We start from the raw sequence: 24633 nt of genomic DNA, 5'->3' as shown, positions 1-24633 counted from the left end.
AACGTTTTCAGCCAACTCTATTGGCCATCATCAGGCTAAGNAACATTTCTAACATTGTAACTTTATTAAACTCTTTCTGGCCTGAGGTTTGGTTTTCGATTAACCGCTCAGCCATTTCGGCGTTAAATGCTTGAGTCAATTAAGGCGTAAGACTACTTCTTTTTGAAATTACCGTCGTGTGGGAACTGAGAGAACTTCTCCCCCAGGATCATCGTAAGTTTCGCAAGACTCGCAATGAGAATGGCGAGTTGGTGAGGGTCGGGGCCAGACATATCCAGAACAGACTGCACATGAAAAAAATTTCTGGAGTTGCTCGCTCGGATTCGATCCTGAGTCTTCAGAGTGTCGGGCTGACGTCTTAAGTGCCTTGCATTTAAATAATACACTTCAATATATTCAATAACTTGCAGTTGCGATCAACGGTTCAAACTTCTGTTGAGTTCAGCGGCTGATTACTCCATTGTTAAGGGGTTAAGGTTACCAGTTATCCAGTTTTTATAGGAAATTCCGTCTCATTAAGACGAATTTCTGACTTAAAATTCTTCATTTTCTTTTCACATTTCTGTTGTTTGTTAAGTTATGGCAAAGCAACACTTGGGCGATCTGCCTTCCAGGATGTCTTTTTAAGGAAAACTGACCACAATTTAGGCGTTTCAGACGTGGAGAAAACCCGAAAAACTCCACGTGGCCAGCCCGTCCGAGCGAGACGCGAACCCACGACCGAACTCCCAGTGTTTAGGGTACGAAGACCGCTTGGTCACTGGTGGGCGGTTAGCGTCTATCTTTTCTTCTTCTTTGTGGTGAATCATGTTGATGTTTGTTTGCGGTGTTGTTGTTAGTATCTAATACATTCTGGATCTCATTTCTCTTTTTTATTACTTGGATTCGAGTAATCGGCATTGATTCGCTGTTAGTTTGGTCATTTTGTGTTGGGAGTTCGGTTTCTTGTGAATTCTTGTCGATGTTGAGTCGATCCGGGTGTTTTACGGTTTGGTCCTCGGATGCATTTCTTTTCCGTATTTCTGGTAAATATTGAAACATCTTTTCGTAATATATGGTTTTGTTGTATCGTTGCTGTGTTTTACAACCAGAGAAAGTATTACACAGGATCGTAGTACTTATTGATAAAAAAAAATTATTTTAACTTTTCAAGAGAAATATTTCAAATCCATTAAAGTTTTGACGTAACGCGTGACGTATTTATCCGAATGTTGAACGTTCGAAACAAACTAATTGTTCGAATTTTCTATTGTTGGGCGCCATCTTGAAATGGAAATTTCATCGTTCTTCCTGCTTTCTATGAGATTTTCCGAAAGAATTTTCAATATAAATGAACTTCAGTAAGTAAGTAAATTGTTATTTATGATTTATATGAAATCAAAATGGAATTATTGCCGATAAGACGTTAAATCGGAACATATTTATAGTTTAAGATATCGAATTTCATTTCAAACCTGAGACTTTCTGAAATTAATTTATCAGATAACATAAAAAATTTGATTGGGAATAGTCATACATCAGTTTAAATATTATATAAACATAGGTTCAATACGTTCTGTGCATGTTGAAGTTGTCTTTTGCTTTCTTATAATGTCGTTTTTATGTACAGTAAAACCTGGCTAAGACGAACTTCGTTAAGTCCAAGTTGTCACACAATACAAGGGTTTTCCATACTATCGCTTGTTGGTAATTTTAATTAGAACCCATTTTCCCACGCGCCCTCCACTCTTTCGTAGCTTTATAATCTTCAATTTCAACTATATTCCACGTAAATGCAAACCTCTGTATCCAGAAACCTGATTATCTCGACTGCGACTGAAAGGGAAGATATCCCGACGGGAGTCGGAGCTTTAATATCGACCCTCGCTGCGCTGAACCTCCCGATGTTCCGACGGGAGTCGGGACGCTATATCGTCTCTCGCTGCGACCGAAAGGGAAGATATCCCGACGGGAGTCGGGGCTTTAACTCTTTCCTACCTGTGGGCACCAAGAAGTCCTGTTTTTAGCAAACCCGATATGAGTTCGGCCAGACCCACAATGGGGCGAGCGGGTGGTAAGAGACGGAGGCCCGATACATCCGGTCAGACTACCCCCCGAAAAAATCCTACTGTGTAGTTTGAAGTTTTAACATCTTGCGCACACGAATATCTGTCTTCACGTTCGTGACAGTTATTTTAGATCCACAATGGAAGCTGCCGGGAGTCGAGTGGCCAGGCTCGACACAACCGATTTGAATTTATGACAATTTTCGAATCTCGACAGAATTCGAGCACGAGTCTCTCACAGAGATAGGATAACGTTATTTCCACTTTGGTCAATCGGCCGCCATTTTGAAAGTACTGTATCAGTTAATACATTCTAAGATAAGTCGTGTGATTACACTATTGCATTTACGTAGGGAAGTTTTTGAGACGATGGGGAATACTCATCAGTCGTTCCCATAGTCTTTGGTTTTTATTAGAAAACGGAACTGGATTTCTCATTACAGATGCGTTATGGACGGAACAGTTCTTTATCTGGTACTGGGTATCGCCGGCATTTTAACAAATTCATGAAATTTTATAGCAATTTTGTGATTTATTGAAGGTGTGCGAGTCCACTTTTAACACAAACAATAAAAACAAATTTCTTTGACATACCCTTAACAAATAAATTGTTACTAGCGTTAATTTTATTTTAAAAAAATTCTGTTAATCTTCTAAAAATATGTTAATTTGATCGTTCGGATTGTCAATTCATATAGAAACTCATTTAATCGCCATTTTGTAAAGTAACTTTCACAAATGAAAACTTCTCGCTCTCCACGAAACTTTGATTTTATATTTAACAAGGAACTATATCAATTTCTAATTTTTTTTTTAATTTTAGTTTTACGATTTTACATAACAAAAGTATGGGAATTTGTTAATTAATCGTGATAATATCTCTACAAAACAATCAACGTGGATACATAATTTGATAAACTCTTCTTCAAGACATCGCCTTCAGGATATATTATGGAACATCTATAATATGAAAAATTCATCCCCATAGAGCCTATACTGTCGTATTTTTCTTTGCTCTTCGTATATAAAGTATGTAGATATACGATATACAGTCTTGGCGTAATTAAAAGAATTTAATTTTAAACTCGTGTCGACGTCCCGAGTCTAAACGTCTCTTGACGTCGTTCGTGACGTCAGTTTTAGAACGAGCATTTCGAACAATAGTTAAGGGATTAACAATGGAACGGAATTATTGCAGTCTTTCCGTAGAATTACGGTTTTGCGGAGTGACAACAACGATATACTAAAGAAGAAACATTTTACAATAAGAAATGATAATTCAAAAAAACTTCGACGAAAAAGGTATTTCGAAAAATTATTCGAAGAATATCATAGGAAAACTAAATACAGCAACGAGTTGCATAACTTTCCCGACTATTATGAGATCTTATTTAGAAAATTATAAAAGTTATTGAAATTATTACTTAACAGATGGCGCCACATACAATTTTATTCAGAGATTTATTTATAAAAACTTTTTATATTTTTTATTTTTATAAAATGGCAAAAAGCTTAATTTTAAAGATAGGGATGAGTTTTTTGAAAAAGTATAAATGTTAATGTCAAGTTTACTCGTTATCAAGTCTGACCCTACTGGAGATACACACGACCTTTTGTATCTCCCCACCGCTTTTACCTTTAACCACCAAAATTTACTAGCATCAATGCTCCTCGTATACAAGTCACCGTGTCAAATTTCATTACTAAAAATTTACCCCATCCTGATATATTAAACGAAATATACTCCAACACACATACACAAACACACACATTCGCGGAATTTTTTGCGGCTTATTTTTTACTTTTCGTCTTTCTAATGTCAGGACATTTTGCTGAATAGTCGCAAACTCATTCCAGCAAAAGATATAATCAAAATAATATATATTTATGCAGTGTATGTTTTTTGGAATTAAGATAAATTCAGAAGAATGAAGTAGGGGAGAATGGGGTAAGGGCTCCAGCCTTCTTGACTGGTACTTTGTACGAACTATCGTTATCATCCAACGACATATAATTACTAGACTCCGAACTGGACCGTTATCTTTGAAGCGAATTCAGGCAGAACCGCCATGACACTTTCAGCAGAAAGCTGCACACCTGCAAGAAATACTGATACAGATACTACGACTGTTCATCACAAAAATACAGAATTTTCGTGACTAATTTGCAGAACTTATAAATAATAAACAAAATAGTGAAAAAGCTCTGAAAAAATATTAAACTATTCTTTATTAATAGTAAATACAGTACCAATCGTTAACGGAGAAATTTCATGTATTTACGTGTATTTTGAAGTTCTCGTAATCTGCATGTATTTTGATATTAGGTATATATTTATTAAATACTTTCGTGTTTATAGTTCGAGACGAAAATTATTCCTGTGGTGGCACATTCGGTTCCGTGATTTGCTGTTGACATAAAAAGTATTATGTATTAAACTAAAAAAATTATCCAGTTCTTATCCAGATAACAAAACCATCGAGTTTTTGGAAGGTCTATAATCATTTTTTTTTCTAGAATTATTAATTAAAAATAATTGTGCCTTCGAAATTAACTGAAAGATACATTCTCGTGCTTAATACTTCGATTAGATGCTTGGCTATGGAATATTTATGAGAGTTACTTAATAATAAATAAGAAGTCATTTAATAGAGTTGATATTCTGTATTAGCATAACTTGTTTAATGCATTCAACACGAATCTATGATCGATTAACAGAGGAAAAGTCGAGCGTATGAATATTTAATAAGAGAAAATACCCGATATCGTTACGTTTCGGAAATGCTTTGAAAACGTTGAGTTCTTAACAATAGCTTCCTACAAATACCTCATCAATTCCCCGACCACGTTTCTAACACCTAAATAGGGGGCAGTTTCCCGTAGAAAAAGCTTTCGGGAGGCGTCAGATTATCCGCCGTGTACAGCGTTGCCTTAAACCACGACTCGATTATATTTAAATTGGCACAGATTAAAAGATAAAACGAAATGGTTTGGTTAGACGTGGCAGAATTGTTTCCACGCTTTATCTCAAATAGGTTTTAACATTTCCTCTTTATTTTGTTCTCATCCCCGCCAGAATATGATGAAATTAATAAAAACGCAAACTCCGTTTCGCTGTTGAATCATCTTGATAATTAATAATAGTTACTTGAAATATGTCATTATTTAATCGTGAGGAATAATTAAATTTATCACCAGCATTATTAAAAGAATGTAATTAAATAATTTCTACAGTGTCTTATCACTTTTTCTCATAGAAGAAACATTTTCCTCGCGAAAAACTTCATGTTTCATGCCTTCGATGGAGAATAGAAGAGCGCACTTTTCTGATTTCAGACTTAGTCCTTGCATTTTTCTTTAATGTTGTGTTGTATTTTTTAAATGACTGAAAACGATTATAACATAAAAAAAAATTATGAACCGCCCCCGGTTGGGATTGAACCAACAACCTTTCGGTTAACAGCCGAACGCGCTAACCGATTGCGCCACGGAGGCTTGATTACCGAATCTATCTAATCGCCTTATATCATTGTCTATTGAAGTAATATTGTCCAATAATATATTTATTTATATATATAAGTTAATTCTTGTTGGTTTGTCCTGTATATAAATCTTTATTCTTAAACGGATCTGAATCTAAGTTTGTATGACTATTACTTAGACCCTAAATTAAACACTAAGCTATATACTACCCCCAATATTTTGGGGTAGTATATAGTTTCTGTATCCGACTCGCTGTCTATTGGCAAAAATCATAAATGCCGATTGTAGTTGGTTTGTTGATAATAGATTGTTGGTTTGCTTGCCGACACCTGTCTGCAAGCAAACCAACTTAATGTCTGCCTAAAGGCATCATCACTGTGTAATTGCGTTAAACAGCACAGCATTAAAACAAAAGCTCATGAAATTACTTTCTTTTTTATTTATTTTGCATTTATTATTGCTACAATGTTTAGCAACTGTTTAGTTACATCGGCAGTTGCACTGTAGCAACAGTGGATGCGAAATTTTGATTGCGTAGCCTGTACATGTTATTGTTTGATTCGGTGTTTTGTTTCTCCTGTATAAAATGTTTGCAACTGCATCGAAAAAGACCAGAAAATCGCCATCTTAAGTAAAACAAATTTATTTGGAAAAGTGGGGCCAGAGCTACTCCACCGAAAGATAAATAATTAACAAGATGTTACATATGTGATTTTCACTTGTATGGAAGATTTGTTAGCACACAATAATTAATAAAGGACAACACCTTTCCTACATTGCTCACAAATTTACCAAATTTTCCCGAGTATTTGATAAAAGCTTTACCACTTTGGGAAGATCCAGCCAGGTTAAAAACGAAAACAATAGACAAATGATATTTTGTTTGTTACTGTATTTATATTTCTTCTTTTTAATGTTATTTGTTTTTCCTACTTCGTAACTGCTTTATAAAACAAATTATAAAAGGACGATATCATTGTATGATGTTTACTTTTCGGCGAAATGTCCTGCCACTTGCGAAATCTGTAAGAAAGTGCCTTCCCGGAAGACTTTCTAAGAGAAATTAACGTCTATTTATGTATTAGACACGAGAAATTAATCGAAAATATGTAAAGAATTTCCAAGATTATTTTACTTTAATTCGTATAGTAACAGTGATGGTGCATCTCCGGATACTCTAGAGCAGTGATTTTCTAGCGGTGTACCGCGAAAAGTTTTGAACATATATATATATGTATAAAATAGTAAAAAATATATATTCAGAAGCAAAGTTATATGTGCATAACACAGGGTTGTTTCATTTAAAAATAAAATGAAATTTTCTTGATAAACAAATGAAGCAACGTAACATCGATTTGTCGAGTCATTCTTCTCGTTTAGTAACTTATTAACCCTGGGTGATGGTGATTTCGTTACTGGAAGTATTGCTTAATACAAGTTTTCTCGACTCGTTAATTGATTTCGATTTATAATCTTCGTCTTTATTTTTCAATAAATAATTTTTTGAAATTATTCAGACATTTAGAACTTGGCTCTAAGTTGAATTCTCTTAATAGATAGATTAGCTTGGGCAAACATTACTAATAAACCTATTAGTTCTGTTCAGGTTTGATTTCATGTAGTGAGGAAGAGTGGTAACTAGCGTGGTATGCCAAATTCTTGTCTACGTGGATGGTTCGGACTCATAATGCGTGGATAAACGACATATCTTGATATATTATGACGACTTAGATGGGATCCGAATCCGGATCCTCCGTAGTAGTAGCTGATTTCTCTTATCGTACGGTTATTTGTTTCATTTATATGTCAATTTACGATGACAACTAAATTTTTATAAACAATTAAATAATCGCTCGACGAAATATCTTTAAAATCGCAAAGAATTGAATTGGTTAGATCAGATTGCACTCGAATTTTTTCTCTATTTAGGGATTTATGTTACGATGAAATGCTATGATTTTGTTAACACGATACAACACATTTTGTCATTTTAAAATCCAATAACAATTGTGAAATTGGGTCTGTCAAATCCATGATTTATATCGGAAATACTAAAATTGCAATTTTGTAGTTAAAAAATTATGACGACATATTTTGTAATTTTGCTGTTATGTAAATTAAATTAATTGCGAAGAAAAATCTGACGAAAGTTCGGTCGCGCAATTAAATTGTCTAATTTTCGGCAGAGACTACTTCCGGTGCCAAAATTGGAGAATTGGCTCCAAACTTACCTCCAGATTTCATGGAATACGGCAACCCTGGAAAGACTTTCTATGGGGAAATTTACGTGGAGAAAATCCAAAAACTTACACGGCCATCCCGGTTGTGAGGCGCTTACCCGCCATCAGTTTTAGTCGTTGGATTGTTTCGTCTATTCGGCACCGATAGACCAAGAAAAGTGATGTTATAAGCTAGTACTTGTCTAGAATTTGCTGCCAAATTATAAACGTATTTTTATTAAATGTTAGACTTGTTGTGAGTCTGATTAACCGACTTCCGTGAAAGACCATAGATCCAAACGGAATAACGGGCCTAGTAGTGGTAGATGGGACCCTTTGTATTTGGGACAAAAACCTGGTAAAAATTTCAGTCTTCGAATCCTAGTGCTCCAGAACAGTTCCTAAATGATTTCTAGAACTTCTTTGACCATTCAATAGTTACATTTATACAATATATATTTTTCCTTTTATTTAGGGTGTAAATTTATAATCGTTTTATTTATTTTCAATAATAAATTTCGAATTTTCGTAATTAATATTACAATTAATTCTTAAATCTAGATCCAGACAATAATCACTATCGTCTAGATTTTACATCCATATGTATTTTTTTTATTATTATTATTATATCGAGAGAACTGATGCAATTTCAACAAAGAATTTGCTCTTTCCTTGTCTTTATCATTAGATAAAAGTATTAAAAATGTGATTAAAAAGACTAGTTTCAGATTTTAAATTCTTGTTCTCTGTCCTTTTCCAGATAAAACTGTTTGTAACGATAAATCTACACAATTATATCTATAACTTTATCTACAACATCGTATCGACTACATTACTATTTCCTAAGTAACTATTCAGTAATTTCTGGTTAATTTACGTGTCAAAGGTTGGTTTGTTGGTATATGGAGGGAATGCCTCCCGGAAGGATTTTTTACGGGAAACTGATCCCTCTTTACGCCAAGAAAACCCAGAAAACTCCAAGTCCTTGGCCTGTTGATCGGGCGCCAACCCGCGAACAACTACCGGTGTTCCATAGTTTTATTCACTAGGCTACTGGTGGGCTTCGAAGTTTGGAGATTAACCTTATCACATGATAATGAGTTTCGATATTAAAGATATTGCGATAATTTGATAAAATATTTAACTGTAAGACAACGATAATTTGAATGACGATGATAAACTTTACATAACTGACACATATGCTAAAAAAGTATAAAATAACAATTATTAAAATGTTTTGTTTATACAGTACATAATTGTATGAAGTGGTAGAAATAATTTAATAGCTAGGAATTTCATTTTGATTAAGGCAGATGAATTGCAACTTCTAAAGATAAACAACTGTTTAAATTTGAAATTTCGTCTGAAAATAATTCTTTTTCTTTATGCCGTTATCTCTCATCAATTTAATCTTACTTTTTCTCGACCATATCAGTCGATAATGATTTAATTAGTTGATGATGCGGTCAATGGGTTTCAAATTTAGTTTCTAACGATGAAAATAGACAATAATTTCTTGTGAAATCTAATAAATTTACTGTTTAAATGTTCACGTTTGTATTATTAATTTCCCTAACCGTAATTTTCGTACTTTTGTGAACGTATTGCATTAATTTATAGAGTAATCAACGAGCTAGAATAGAGTATTATAACAATTAATATCGAATAAAACTTTATGAATTGATTTTAGTCCAGTTCTTCGTCTATGCTATTAAATTAATCTGTACTAAGTCCATTGTAATATAATGTTTACGTCACGAATCTATGCTTAATTTTCAATTTATTATACATAACTGTAATGCATGAGCACGTAAAGGAGGATAGGCCTATGCTAAGCTTGCAGAACATAGTACCATTTATGTTTCATAATTTATAATTCGGGCGTATTAGTAGGAGTTCTTATCTAGAAGGTTTTCCGATGATAGATTACCATGTTTAATTGTAGTGTAACCATCCTAAATAATACATCTAATATACTTTTATAGCCATATAAGACTGTGTATCATATGCAATAATGAACTTCCTTCACAAGATAAATCTCTAGATTTAAATTCTTGTGTTTTCTTTTGTTTTTAAATTATTTAAAACATTTTATATTATTTTCCACGATGTAAAAGACATAATTAAATATTTAAAGATTTAACTGAGAAATACAATACAAATATTCATAAGTCAATAATATTACTTGTCTGTGTGAGTGTAACGTTGAGTAAAAGTTAAGAATTTCTCATAACGTTATTTGAATTATCGAATGTATTTAAATAAGAACTTCCTGATGTTAAGGAATTATAATAATAATTTCCTCATGATATTTCCTGTATTATAGATAAACCTAATAAAGGAATTCTTATGTATTTCCTATAAACCGGGATAGATATTATATCTAGCAAATTTCCTTAATATTGTCGTTAATCCTTTCTACCTTCATTAAAAACTAAGCAATTTATTGGTTTAACGAGGAAACCGAGAGCAATCCTCTTAACATCGTCCCGAAACGCTTCAACTACCAAAATAATGTTTTAAAATGAGAACATTTCTCGTTTAATTATGTTAGAGTTTGCAAGTCATCCCAAATAACGGAGTCATTAAAAGTTTGTTAAACGTGAAATTAATTGCCGTAAAATTTGAAGCGGTGATTCGGCAATAACGTAAAGAGCATAATACATCATAAGTCAGGTATTTGACTCCAAAAATACTTCAAGAATTTTTTACACGAATAATTAAAATTTTAATCAATACATTTACACATTAAATTTTTTTAATAGTATAAATTTCTAATTATCATTTCTCGCCGTGGCGTAAAATTATTTTTAAAAAAAATTTATTAATAACCGACAGAGGGATTTAATGATTATGTGCGCCACCTAAGAAAATTGAATTTATTAATTAAATTATTATTAATTATTTTATTTTTAAGTTATAATTCTAACGAAAATAATTACTTTTTAAAAACAATAAATTATCTTTACGAGTTGTTCTTCTAGATATATCGATATGCACTATTTATTATAATACAATTGGCTTTTTTTTAAAAAATATTTCTTATATAAAATAATATTGCGTTACAAAAAGTAATAGCGATATTTTAGCGAATTTTCACTTGTCGGAAACTAGAAATAACGGTTTGGTATTACTGTTTTTCGCATCAAATTACCCGTTTTAGACACGTTTAATAATGATTTACAAGGAAAAAAATTGATGTATAATTTGTGTTACGAAATATCAATAAGGAAAATTTCTTCCGACCGACCTCTAAATGCTAATTTGTTCTATTTTTCGCTTCTTGGATAATTATCTGATGTGCCGAATAAAGACGTGACTACCGATTTGTTAAAATAAAACGTTCTAATTCTTTTTACATAAATAAAACCATAAAGAAAATCAGAGCGGGACTAGGTTATATTCGAAAACATTTCAAATAAGTTAACTTTCTCCAACCCATTTCGTCATCCAAATGTAAAATAATATGGTTTGTTTTTTGTCGTTCGAGCGAAATTTATTAGAAAATTTCTAATTTAGGAGATTTTATGGCTTTTGAAATGTCTAGACAAACTTCTCGGGATGATTATTATTTAAGCTTATATACGCGCGATAAATTAGATAAGAAAAAATAATTTGACATTTAGTTGTAGATGAAATTTCTTCAACGTTACTCAATGGGCGGTATCTATTAGTGTGGCCCGTAGTTCGCGAGCTATTGATTGGGAAGAGGCACTCTAGACGACTGTCATTCTGCGATAGAAATATTCACGACGAAAATTTTATTTTATTCATTCAAACATAGCAAATATTAGTTTCAATGATAATTTTTCCCCCCAAGTTATATAATTTTGAGTTTAATCGAAGAGTGCAACGTACAAAATTTAATCTGGATGAAGTTGGGCAGGAGCCAAGTTCGAAATAACAACGCCATCATTCGCGTTTTATATATATTACATTTAAGCGTTTATTATATAATTTCGATATAGAATTATTTTTTATTAATTTTATTGACTTAAACAATTTGGCAAATATTTTAATTATTTTCAGCCTTTTAAAAAATGAAGAATATTATTATTATTATTTTTATTTTGTGCATGTTATAAGTTATATATAAATATAAACAAACAACATTAACCCGACAACATTAAATCTAAATACCAAAATGATNTTATTATTATTATTATTTTTATTTTTAATTTAAAATATAAAATAAATAATTCGATTATAAAGTGTTTAAGGATTGTTGTAATAATTTAATAAATAAATAAATATATTTTTACTATAATAATATCTCGAAATTTTAATCTTTCGAGTAATCGTAACTTATAATGTCGATGGACGGATTCGACCAATGGGAGAGGTCGGTGCAACGATGTCGAGTTGTTATCGTCGTGTTTATTTTCCGCCGCGCCAGTTAGAGCTTTGGGCATCGTCGGTGTAGGTTGTTGTCATCGTTGCGGAAGAAAGTAATTAAATTTTGCTAAAAATGAATCGCGATAAGGCTGCGGAACAGTTGAGCGAATATAAGGAGAAAAATCCCGTAAGTACTGGTGCTATTTATGATATTACGTGTAATTTTATACGTAATTTAACTGCAAAAGTCATCGTCGTCGTCACGTCTGTGGTGTGTAGTGTTGTTGGAAACTTTGTACATGTTACTTTAAATCGTTTGTTAATTAATGTCACTTTATGTGTATGCATATAAAATATATACACATAAAGTTACTTCTACCACAATTTTTTTCTTTTTATATTTAAAATTCTCTTAACAATTATTTTCTTTTTTTCTTTTTATATTCTTTTTTAAAAAAAAGGACAAGGAAATTTGATGATAAACATGTATAGAAATTGTATATGTGTTTTACTTGATGTGATGCGCATCAAATATTTACAGTAGTAAACCTAATAAATATACTTTCTTATTTGCTATTCACTTATTTTAGAACTTCTATTAAAAGATTTATTGGAGAGATCTTCCCAAATATAAGTGGGTGGACTCTGATCTATTTTGGCACGGGCTGGCGGGTGTCGGCGACTGGATGGCTGGACGGTAATGGATCCTCGAGTCAAGGCCGTGACTTTAATACTATCCACAGTCGCGTCAGGCTCCGTCTCTCTTTGCCAAGTTACTTCCTCTTGGGGTGTTAGCTTTGTGGTGGCACTGTCCATCTGCTTGCCCAAAACTTGCGTTCGGTCAGTGCCCGGCCTTTTGCCTTCGAAATGCTTTGCATTTATGTTTTGCATAGAGTCCCACCTGGTGTGGAATTAGTTCTGGCTTAATTAACCTGTAATAGATGTGGGAAAAAAATGCCTACGAGGTGGAAAGTTACGAAAAATACAAATACTAATTGCTCGTGAACTCTGGTCTGTGGGAACTCTTAAGATACAAGTAAACACTGGCTGTGTGATAAGGAATTCTTATCGTATAACCAATATTTGTTTGTCTCTCTGCTGTCCCGTATTATGTGGGTTGGATCTAATCCGGATCTTTGAGGTTTTTTGTGAATGTTTTCGGTTGGGACTGCTATGTGCTAGCCTAACCGTCGTAGATTGGACCTTGTGACGAATAAAATGGGGCCGACTGTATAAGTTGCATGTTAGTGCTTTGTGTCTTTGAATCTAAATATTTAGGGCTTTGCACGCAAACAGGCACTAAATGCAAAATAAACAATTTTATATAACTTATTAAATTTATAATTAAATGTCCCACAAACTCAACGTATTAATAATCAATCGACCATAGTTACCACTTTAGTTAAGAGATGGCGTGTAATATTTACCTCTAGTTATCGTGTAATTTCTAAATATTTGTAGTATAATTTCTGCCCAATTTAATTTGGCTGATGTTTGGTTGTTTATTAAATTTTTTTCCTCAAACAATTTCAATTGAGGATTTTGCTAGCCCTAAAGCTATAAAAAGACAAAGTGTGCACAAATTCTTTATCATGAAATCCTTTTGACTTTGAATGATTTTAAACGTATTTATTTAAAGGAAGGAAAACTGTTGACCACTCAGACGGGATGTCCGATTGGAGACAAGCTCAATTCTCTTACTGCAGGACCCCGAGGTCCCATGCTGTTGCAAGATGTGGTATATTTGGAAGAGATGGCTCATTTTGACAGGTTAGAAATTTTATCACCTTATAAAAAGTGTGTTATAAAATAAATTAACTAACTTGTTAGGTTGTTCTTTGGATTGTTTCCCTTTTAAAAAATTGATTTTTTAAAATATTTCAGAGAGAGAATACCCGAACGAGTGGTTCATGCAAAAGGAGCGGGAGCATTTGGCACTTTTGTGGTGACTCACGACATTACAAAATATTGCAAGGCAAAGCTTTTTGAAAAAATTGGAAAGGAAACTCCAATCGCCGTTAGGTTTTCAACTGTCGGTCAGTGTGATTATGAATATTTATAAATGAAATTATTAATATAAATTAAATATTTATAAATTCATATTTTTATATGATGTAATACTTACTATATTGTTCAAAATACAGCAGATAGCAGTGGTGCCTTCAGATTCTAAAAAAGTGAGCCACAAACTATAAGAAAGAGCATTGTATGTACATTATGCAAGATGTGTGTGCGTGTGTATATATACACAGTATCTCTTGATTAACACAATTAATCCCTCAATGCTACTGTGTATATCAAAATCAATTTAATTATTCAAATATAGTGGTACCTTGGTACTAGACTAATCACAACTTGCTTGAACAAATTTTTGGTTAACAATAAATATTTGTTATTTTGTCATCTAAAAAATGTACTAAATTTTATCACAGAAAACATTTTTAACTAATTTAAAAATAAAATGAAACTTTAGAGCTTCCTTGATTATTAAGAAACATGCTACCCGATGACAAAGAAGGCATGTGCCCAATATACAGGTGCCCCTGAAATATAGTATGACCGTAAGTTTCAAGGAACATTTTGTAAGAAATAAAAATTAGGATTAAATACAACCTTTATTTTTTTACATCTGCAGAATTGCCTACAAAATAGTTGGTTATTTTTACCTGTTCCCTGTTTGCTTTCATTATTCCAAATTTCTGCATTATCTACCAATTATTGTGGTTCTGAGCATATTTCAGAACTGTGCATTTGAAATTTGAGTCAAATTACTTTGTAATTTCCTTGCTTGGCTGCCAAGATGTCAAACTTCATTTTTCAACGCAATCTGCATTGGCCATTTTTTTCTTGCCTAAAGACTATGTAAAAGAAATATCACATTGGCAACAAGTGAACAAAATATATGTCTATTTGTAAAATGTAATAATTTATAAGGGTTGTACTTATATGCAAGTTAGAAAAGAACTTACTTACATTTAGTGCTTTTTTTACCTTTCAAAAGCAAAAGTTTAAAAAAGAAAGTCTCACTATATTTGGAACAATACAGTAGTTCCAATAAAACACACCAATGGCAAAGTGGCTAAAACCATTGAACATTTGTAGTTGGTTGTGGATTCATGCCCAACTGATGAACTGGTCATATGGAGTTTTCTGCTTTTCTTTATGTGTCTAACATCTTAATAGGTTCCCAGTTTCCCATAGAAAAATCCTCCTGGAAGGCAGATTGTCGTATCTCTTCAAACAAAGTTCCAGAAAAAACACTGTTGAGTTAGATGTTATAAATTTAACTCCAATGTTTTATAGGCTTAATATCAAACTATACTTCCAGAAACAGAATATTATGAGGGTAGGCTGAAAAGTTTTGTCATCCACATTAATAAGTCAGCAAGGGATGGCCACAGATTAGTAAAACAAAAGTGAAAGTAAAGTTTTAATATTTACAAATGTACTGAGCATACTTATTTTTCACCAATCTTTATTAACCTTGATATATTTTTGCCAAGTCCATCATTGAAAAGTTTGGGAGTTTTCTGTCAAATCCACTGATGTAACTGTTGATTTTACTTCATTGTCAGATTTGAAATGTTTCCCCTTCAAGTGTTCTTTCAGCTTTGGAAAGAGATAGAAGTCACTTGGAGTAAGATCAGGGCTATATGGGAGATGGGGAATAAAGGAAAATCCAATCTGATCAATGGCAGCAGCATTGTAATGCTGAAGCAATTTTTCATCAGCCTTTCTTCCTTTTCTCTTGATATGATTACATTCAAATGTTAAACAAATTTAATGCTGAGAATTGATTGTGATCCCGTTTTTCCAAAAAATTTGCTAATATAACTCCTTATATACAAGGTCTGTTCAAAAAGTATCGGACCTTTGGTCGGCAAAAATAAATTTATTGACTTTGAGGAACAAAACCCTAATCCCCTTCAAAGCAGTCTCCTTGGTAATGTATACACTTCTCCCAGCGTTCCTGCCATTGCTGGAAACACTGCTGGAACGCATTTTTTGGAATGGCCATCAGCCGGTTCGTCAGATTCCACACGATGTCTTCTCTCGACTAAATTCGGGTTCCTTTTAGCGGCATTTTCAGCTTGGGAAATAGCCAAAGGTCACACAGAGCCATGTGGAGAGAGTATGGAGCGTGACGAACCACAGGAGTATTGTGTTTGGCGACGAAAGCCCGAATCAGATGTGCAGAATGGGCGGATGCGTTATCAAGATGGAGCTGCCAAGTTTTGATCGACCACAGATCCGGTCGTTTGCGTCGCACTGTATCGGAAAGATGATGAAGGACCTCCTGGTAGTACTCCTTTGCGATGGTTTGGCCTTGTGGTGCGTACTCACGACACACCACCCCACGAGAGTCGAAAAAACTGTCAACATGACCTTTGATATTGCTGTGGACCTGCCGCGCTTTTTTTGGCCTCGAGGATCGTCCCCGAAAGCCTACTGAATCTTGCGAATGGTTTACACTCGGGTATCACCAAGCTTTTTGGCAAAATTTGATGTAATATCGCTGCTCACGTTGTTCAGTCATTTTCCAGCTTAGTGGAATCTGACGAGAACGTGCTACATGACCTCACTCATAGGCCGATTGCCAATGACTGACGCTTGCTGCAGGCGGGAAAAAATTCAGGGCTGTGCATGACTGTCCCCTCCACAACTCCACCGAAGGAGGCCTCTTGCGCATCATTGGTTTACGCAAAAAAAAAGGTCCGATACTTTTTGAACAGACCTTGTATTCCAAAATGCAGACTAAATAATCTTTCTTGCTGAGCTTTGTTTTTTGAATGTTCTTGGTTGCACTGACCCTGTATGAAAGTATTCTTTGGACTGCTTTTTGCTGTAAGTTATAGTGGTGGACCCATATTCATATTCAGTCACCAAATTGTCCCAAAAAGTTTTCACCTTTAGCCTCTGCTCTTCTCAAAGATTTTTTTTGAAATTTGGACTCATTCAGTGTGTTGTTGGATAAGATCTGTTTCATCCGACAACATGCTTGGCACTCATCTAGCACAGTGTTCCACAACCTTTTTCTACTTGCTGCACACCCATGACTCAACACGGCACACCAAAATGTTATTCCCCTCAAAAACGTATGATATGATACTATTAATAGAATTACGTAATGCCACTAACCTATTATTATTATTATTAAACAGACATCAACACCTGTGAGCAAATTTTTTTTACACATAATTTCTTAGAATACATAAAAATGCATGGCTTGTAATAAAGAATAAATAATCATCATCTTATTTCATCAGTGCTGCAGCAGAGAATGAAATACAAGCATAAGAAACACAACTGTGATAAAAATATATAAATAAAATTTGAAATTAACAGAATATGTAAAAGTTTACATCACACCATTCACCATGTGACGGCACATCAGTGTGCTGCGGCACACCAGTTGCAGAACACTGATCTAGCACATACTTTACGAAATTCAAGAATGCCAATTACATGGCCCACCTGTTCTAAAATGCCTGATTTAAAGGCGGTTTGTTTGAAGTGACGATTTTTATGAATTATTTCTTCAACTCTCTTTTGATGGAAGTTGTCTGTTGTGGTCACCGGTCTCCCTGACTGGGATTTGTTGGCCAATTCTTTTCCTGGTTTGCCGTTAAATTTCAATACCCAACATTTCACTGTTTGCTGCTTGAAATGCTTGTGTTGACTAGCTGGCATTTAAAAATGGCTAGATGGCATTTTAACTGTAAATAATCATTTCTAGCAGAAATAATACACAATTTTACAAGAATGGGCTGTAAGGTTTTATAAAGTACTATATACAGGGTTCCTATGCACCTGGAAAGTCAGGAAAAATCAGGGATGTTCAGAAAAAGTCATGGAAAGTCATGGAATTTGCCTCCTTGGCTGCCTTGTTGATTTTTTTCTGAAAATATGCTTGACTAAGTGTAGTTGTCTGCAGGAGCAAGAAGTTATATAGTGCAATACAACTTATGAAAAGGGTGCAGAATATTTTCAGGACCCAAAATTTCTAAGCATACATAAAAATTTACAAAATACAAAAAGTGATAATTTAATTTAAATACATTTTTTTCCAGTTTATTAATATTTTATAAAGTGCAGGAAATTTATTAAGATATAAATTTAATAAATAATATACTTTTGTATATGGATTATACAGGATTTGTTAATGAATAGTAAATAAATAATTGCTCTTTTTTCAAACTTATGTAGATTTATGATTGTGGATAAATAACAGAATAAACTGCTTTAATTTGATAAAATGTTTTATTTTTAGTTTTAATTATTCAGCAATTATAAAAACTATATAACTGTTAATTAGAAAAAATAATTAAATAAATAATTAAAAAGTTGGAGAAGCAATAGCATATGTGCACAGTAAGTCAAATGTAATTTTATTTTGTCAATGTGCCACACTAAGGGATGCGAGGGTCAGGGAATTTGTACAAAGTTGTCCAGGGAAAGTCATGGGATTTAAAACAAAAATTTGAATAGGAAACCTATATACATGATATATACCAGAGTATGCAGCAAGGAGATTAAAATGGTAAAACATGAAAGCAGGAGACAAACTGATGTTTGTCTCCTGCTTTCAAACCATCAGTTTGCTAATCACTCATTTTATTGTACATTAATGTATATACAGTATATATGTATGGCCACTTCAACTCATGACAGTTTGTCATGTCACATGGTAGGGATTCATATTTCAGTAGGTTTTTTCTTTCTATGCTTCCTCTGTCTAGGTATGGATTTCTTTGTAATATCTGAGAATTATTTCTGGAGCATGTTGCTAGTTCTTGCACTGATGACTTCAAAATAGTGTGTGAGGTGCCCTCTAATCTTCAAAATGTATTATGAGAGCCTTCTATCTTCATAAACAATGTGTGAAAATAAAAAGTATGTTTTTTTTCTTTGTAGGTGGAGAAAGTGGATCTGCGGATACTGTTAGAGATCCTCGTGGATTTGCTTTGAAGTTCTATACAGAAGAGGGCAATTGGGATCTGGTCGGAAACAATACACCCATTTTTTTCATTCGTGATCCCATGTTCTTTCCTAGTTTCATTCACACTCAGAAAAGGAACCCTGTCACTCATTTAAAAGTATTTTTTATTTATTTATTGTACTTTATTTTCAATTGTTATCTGTATTTAAATGGAAAAAATTCTAGGATGTCGACATGTTCTGGGATTTTCTGACCCTGAGACCCGAGAGCACCCATCAGGTCTGTTTTTTGTTTTCTGACCGTGGAATTCCAGATGGTTACAGGCACATGAACGGTTATGGTTCTCACACATTCAAGTTAGTCAACAGTAAGGGAGAAGCAGTGTATTGCAAGTTTCATTACAAGGTATTTTATTGTTATCTTATAAAATATTTTTTAATGAAAAACATTATTACATTGCTATTTTACTTAATAGACTAATCAGGGTATAAAGAATATTCCTGTCGACAAGGCCGGGGAACTGTCAGGTTCTGATCCAGATTATTCCATCAGAGACTTATATAATGCCATTAGAAGTGGGAACTATCCTTCTTGGACACTGTATATACAAGTTATGACTATAGAACAGGCAGAAAACTTTAGATGGAATCCATTTGATCTTACCAAAGTGAGTAATTTATTATTATTAAAGTCTGCCATTTAATGTCTTGTTATAAAAGAATCAAAATAAACCTTTGATATTGAACATTTTATTAAAGTTAAATGCAATGTATATTTATAAACTGTTTCTAGTAACAAAGTAAGCTCTTGTCAAGTGTATGTAAAATCTCATTATAACATTAATTTTGGAACATAGTAATATAGGCACCATTCATTAATTACATGTACAGTTTTTGAACCCCTTCTGTACAGTGATATAATCAACAGAGAGGGAGTTTGCCAAAAGTAAGTACAATTATTCATGGACCCCTCTGACATCAAAGAAATGGCAGTTTTCTGATTACTTATTGGTCATGTCAATAAACTGTCTTATAAGAACAAATTTGTATGTCATTAATACCACCAAAAGTCTACATAACCAATGTCTCGACTGTCTCTTTCTTCATATGTACAGTACATCAACATGCTTTTCCTCTCCCCATAAACCATAGAGATAATTAACAGATGGCTCTGTATCCCACTGGTCAAATTGTTGTTGACTGAGTGACAGTTCGGATAATAAGTTAACACATTTTTCATAAGTTCCCACAAGGCATTTCTCACCACTCTTATCACTATGAAAAATCTCAGAAACTTAGTTGCGTTTGCCTGCACCAATTAACAAATGTAGATAAGAGACCGGGTAAAGCGAGCACAGCTAAATTTCTAGGACATCTCTTATTGAATCGCGCATTTTTTTATTCAAGTAATAACTGCATCTACTGTTCATTTCTCCAAGTTTTAGGAAATCCTCAATGTAAAACTAATAAATCTAAACTACTGTCAACAGGTACCAAATTTATTAAACATTTCATTTCATATGTATTTTACTCAAACAAATTTTACTTTATATGGTATTATAACAATATATTTTAAGTGGCACCTGATTGTTTTATAAATGTTTGTTATTAATAAAACATTGAAATATCAAACAAGTATGCACAGACAAAATAATAGTAACTTCAGAGAAAATAATAAGCAGTTTAAAATAGCTACAGTTTTTGATTCACTACTTTTTATTCAAATATATTAAGTAATAGCATTTTTTTGTAAGGTTATAACAATGCTAGTATTTTTATATCACAACACATTCTGTCATGAATAATTTTACAATAATCAAATGGTGGTAATGTTGGACATCATTAATATCATGTTAGGCTATATTTCTGCATCGTTTCCCTTCAATTGTACAAAATATACAAATGTATGGTTGTAGAGCATTAATAATTACACTATCTTTTAGTGGTCTGCATTTTTCCAAAGAAAAATGATGTTGGAAAACATTACATTTTGTTGTTTACCGTAATGACTGGCCCTGGATATGACTTTAATAAATTTAAATCTACTATGAATTTACATGCACATGATTAAATTATATCTACGTATGCATATTTGGAGGCCAAAATTCCAATTTCTTGCATAAAGCAACAAAACTATTTTTTGACAGATTTATTTTATCAAATCTTGCAATTTATTAAAATTGCTCTTTAGTTTGATGCTTTAGGTAAGTTTGTGGCCTCTGTGAGTTTGATTTTCTAAGGCAGGGGTGTCCAACCTTTTTGTTTTTCTGGGCCACATTGGAAGAAGTCAAGGAGTTTTGGGCCACAAGTATTAATATATTATATATACTTGTGGCCCAATCTTTATTATATATACTTGTGGCCTTAAATATACAAGTATATTTAAGGATTACCATATCTAGATTATAGTAATAAGTATTAAAACTTTATTACGAAAAAGAATATTATAAAAAATTACCTCTACAGACACTTTCAATTTTTACTTAGAAATAGATAAATTCATTTATTATAAAGGAGATAAACGAAAATTTATTTTAAAAACACAAATATTTGTTTTATTTGGGTCTCTAATTAATAAAAAGCGACGAAACACCATTTTAAAGTGCATTTTTATTCGAGTAATATATTTATAAATAATATGTAGCCCAAAAGTAGCCAATGCGCCAAATGATATTTTTTACGCCAAACTAACAGAAGGGTAACCAAACTTGGTGCAAAGTAACGAAATCTTGCAACGCTGGAAGAAATACTAAATAAAGCTGGAGTTGGAACTCAAGGATTACAGACCCAAATGAGAGGACAAAGAGAAAAAACAAAAGATAAAATGAGGAAGGTTGGAAAATTAAGGGTCAATATTTGCATAACAGAACGTCTATTTAAGCTTTCTCACTACTTTTTATCTTTTGGCTTTTCTCTCCTTTCCCCGAATTTGGGACTATAATCTTTGAGTCACAACTCCAGCTTTATTTAGTATTCCTTCCTCATTCACACATTTCCAAATATTTGAAAATATTTCCTTTCCACTCAAAAATAAAATATGTGTAAACTTTGTGAAACTTCTTGTTCGAGTTTATGCCGTTGAAATAAATAAATAAATAAATTTGTCAGTTTTGTTTACACTTTTATTGGGCCGCATTGGCACTTGCCTTGGGCCACATGCGGGCCGCGGGTTGGACACCCCTGTTCTAAGGTTTGGTTACAATGTTATCACCATTGCTATCCAGTCTTTTACCTTTATCACTGCAGAAGAAATTATGGAAATTTTGAAATGTCATCAATGTTGAAAACAATGGACTGAAACAGTGACAAACTTTGCAAAGGCCACTGCCTTCGCAAAGTTCGTCACTGGGGTAAATAGTTGCAAGATCTGTCATCAACAATAAAAAAAAAATTAAATTCCTCGATCTGTAGGTCAAAGACGTGACCTTGGATTGAGAGGAATAAATATTGACTGGACTTTTCTTATTTTTGCTTTTAATTCTGTGTGGACGCATGGCACAATTTTCTAAGACAGGAAAGACTTTTTGTTTTTGTTTAGAAATTTCATTATCAATTTCTAAATCCACTTTTCAAAAAGTTCACTGGCTATCTGCAGTCTTTTATTTGATTTGCGGATGAGTTTTAACCCTGTTAGACATCAGACTTTCACCAAATGTGTACATTTTTTTTGGTACCATTGATGTCGGCAGCAGGCACATTAGTAGCCTTCTGTTTACCACTCTTCAGTCCAAAAGCACTCTTTTCCCTTATAGGCAAGCTTCATTTGGCAAATACTGGAAAGGCTGGTGGGTTTCATCCATACTAAAGACCTCTTTTAGCTCTTACTTTTCTAACATTTGAAGCAGTTTTTTGGATAAATCCTAGTTTATAAAATTGAAAATATTGTAGTCAAAATGACAGAATAGAGTGGTTGGGACATAATAATAAAGCATAGAAGTAAATTTGGCCCATAAAAACGGCCACTAAATAGTCTTTTATTTAGTACTTATCATGTTTGAATGGTTTTTAGTAGACTGTGACTAAAAAACATTTCAATAACTTATATAGATTTGGCCCCATTCGGAATACCCACTGATGCCGGTGGGCACCCTGACCCTGAATAGAAATCCAGAAGATTATTTCAAAGACGTGGAGCAGATCGCCTTCTGTCCAGCTCACATGGTTCCCGGGGTGGAACCCAGTCCCGACAAGATGCTACAGGTAATGCTTTTTTTACTCCGCCAATTTACCAATTTGTTAGAGTCTAACGCCGAAACAAAACCATAGGGTCGTCTATTTTCCTACTCGGACACCCACCGTCACAGACTGGGGCCCAATTTCCTGCAGATCCCTGTGAACTGTCCTTACCGTGCCAGGTGCCACCACTACCAACGGGACGGTCCACAGACTTTCAATGACAACCAGAGTTAGTGGAAATCGGTCCAGTTCCAAATAATCGTTGGTGGGTAAACTCCGTGGTAATAGCTTTTTGTATCACTAGGTGGTGCCCCCAATTACTATCCCAACAGCTTTAATGGACCCAAAGACAAAACCGTGTTCATGGAGTCACCCGTGGCCTGTTCGCCGGAAGCCAAACGATACAACAGCTCCGACGACGACAACTTCACTCAGCCTGGCACCTTCTGGAACAAGGTGATTCTTCCTTCCATTCGCAGAAAATGCCAATCCGATACCCGATAACCTCTGTTCCTCTAACCCTTTAGGTGTTGAACGAAGAAGAGAAGCAGCGTCTAGTGGATAACATTGTCAACCACATTGTATCGGCTCAAGTCTTCATCCAGGATCGGGCCGTGCGCAACTTTACGCAGGTGGATCCCAAGTTCGGCGCCAGGATCAAAGAAGGTTTGGAGAAACTCAGAAAGGTAAAGTCAAAAGTAACAGAACCCGTCGGCCATTTGACTTCCTCCGGACACGTCGACTTAATCTTTTCTTTTCTGCAGGAACAACCGCCTCACGGACGCCTGTAATTGTGCCCAAAGTGTCTTTCCGGGTTCAATGAATGGAGGTTTAGTTACTGGCAGTTTTTACGTTATAAAATTTGCCTACAATATTTTTGCTTTATAATACGATTTTGCTGGAATTTGATCCTTTGTCAATTTGGATGAAATACAGTTTTTTGTAATGTTACATTCCAATAAAAAGTTTTTAAGCAGTTAAAACTCGGTGCAAATTAGTGAAAGATCTTTTATTGCGCCTGTTCTCGGTGGCGGTATAAGAGCGGTCAATGAAAACAAATCTGGGGGCAAACAAAACAGTCTAGATTTAGATTTTAAAAAAAAAAGATAGATTCTAAAGTAACAATCCTGCCCAGCACGTGGTACAGTCTTCGATGTTTTGACTTAAAGTAAAATGGCGGTCTGAACTCTAGTAGAATTTTAGAACATGAATTTTGGAAAAAATATACTAGTCATCTGGAATCGATGTGTACAGTCCTGACCGAAGAAATAAAACCGGTGAATAATAAGTCGGAACAATCCTATTAATTATATTTTGCTGTTTTTTGCTTTCCCCTTTAATTTGTTGCAGTTAGATTTCGATTTTATTTTTTCCTCGTGTTTCTATCGACTGTTTTAAGACCAAATTAAGGTGCTTTGCAAAAGGTTAGGTCCACT

General features: G+C 33.8%; 1 protein-coding gene and 1 non-coding gene across 4 annotated transcripts; one reads left to right on the top strand and one right to left on the bottom strand.

Moving 5' to 3' along the window:
• Window positions 1–1213: 1213 nt before the first annotated feature.
• Window positions 1214–24180, top strand: LOC111623076 (catalase-like). Of its 3 annotated transcripts, none has more exons than XM_023365560.1 (11): window positions 1214–1344; window positions 13722–13852; window positions 13967–14118; window positions 18998–19179; window positions 19248–19427; window positions 19498–19689; window positions 23069–23221; window positions 23288–23426; window positions 23502–23653; window positions 23725–23883; window positions 23962–24180. In XM_023365560.1, exons 2-11 carry the CDS (start codon window positions 13803–13805, stop codon window positions 23986–23988), a joined length of 1386 nt encoding a protein of 461 aa, XP_023221328.1. In that variant the 5' UTR covers window positions 1214–1344; window positions 13722–13802; the 3' UTR covers window positions 23989–24180. The 3 variants fall into 3 exon arrangements, with proteins under 3 accessions (XP_023221328.1, XP_023221329.1, XP_023221327.1); XM_023365561.1 differs by having other exon boundaries at window positions 1322–1340; XM_023365559.1 differs by lacking the exon at window positions 1214–1344 and adding an exon at window positions 12106–12269.
• Trnan-guu lies at window positions 5467–5540 on the bottom strand. Its single transcript has one exon. It is a non-coding gene; the product is annotated as a tRNA-Asn (tRNA).
• Window positions 24181–24633: the final 453 nt, after the last annotated feature.

This window comes from Centruroides sculpturatus, unplaced genomic scaffold (assembly GCF_000671375.1).
Source record: "Centruroides sculpturatus isolate CEXI.00-Female unplaced genomic scaffold, Cexi_2.0 scaffold237, whole genome shotgun sequence".
Lineage (NCBI taxonomy): Eukaryota > Metazoa > Arthropoda > Arachnida > Scorpiones > Buthidae > Centruroides > Centruroides sculpturatus.
This window is presented reverse-complemented; position numbering and strand designations above follow the sequence as displayed.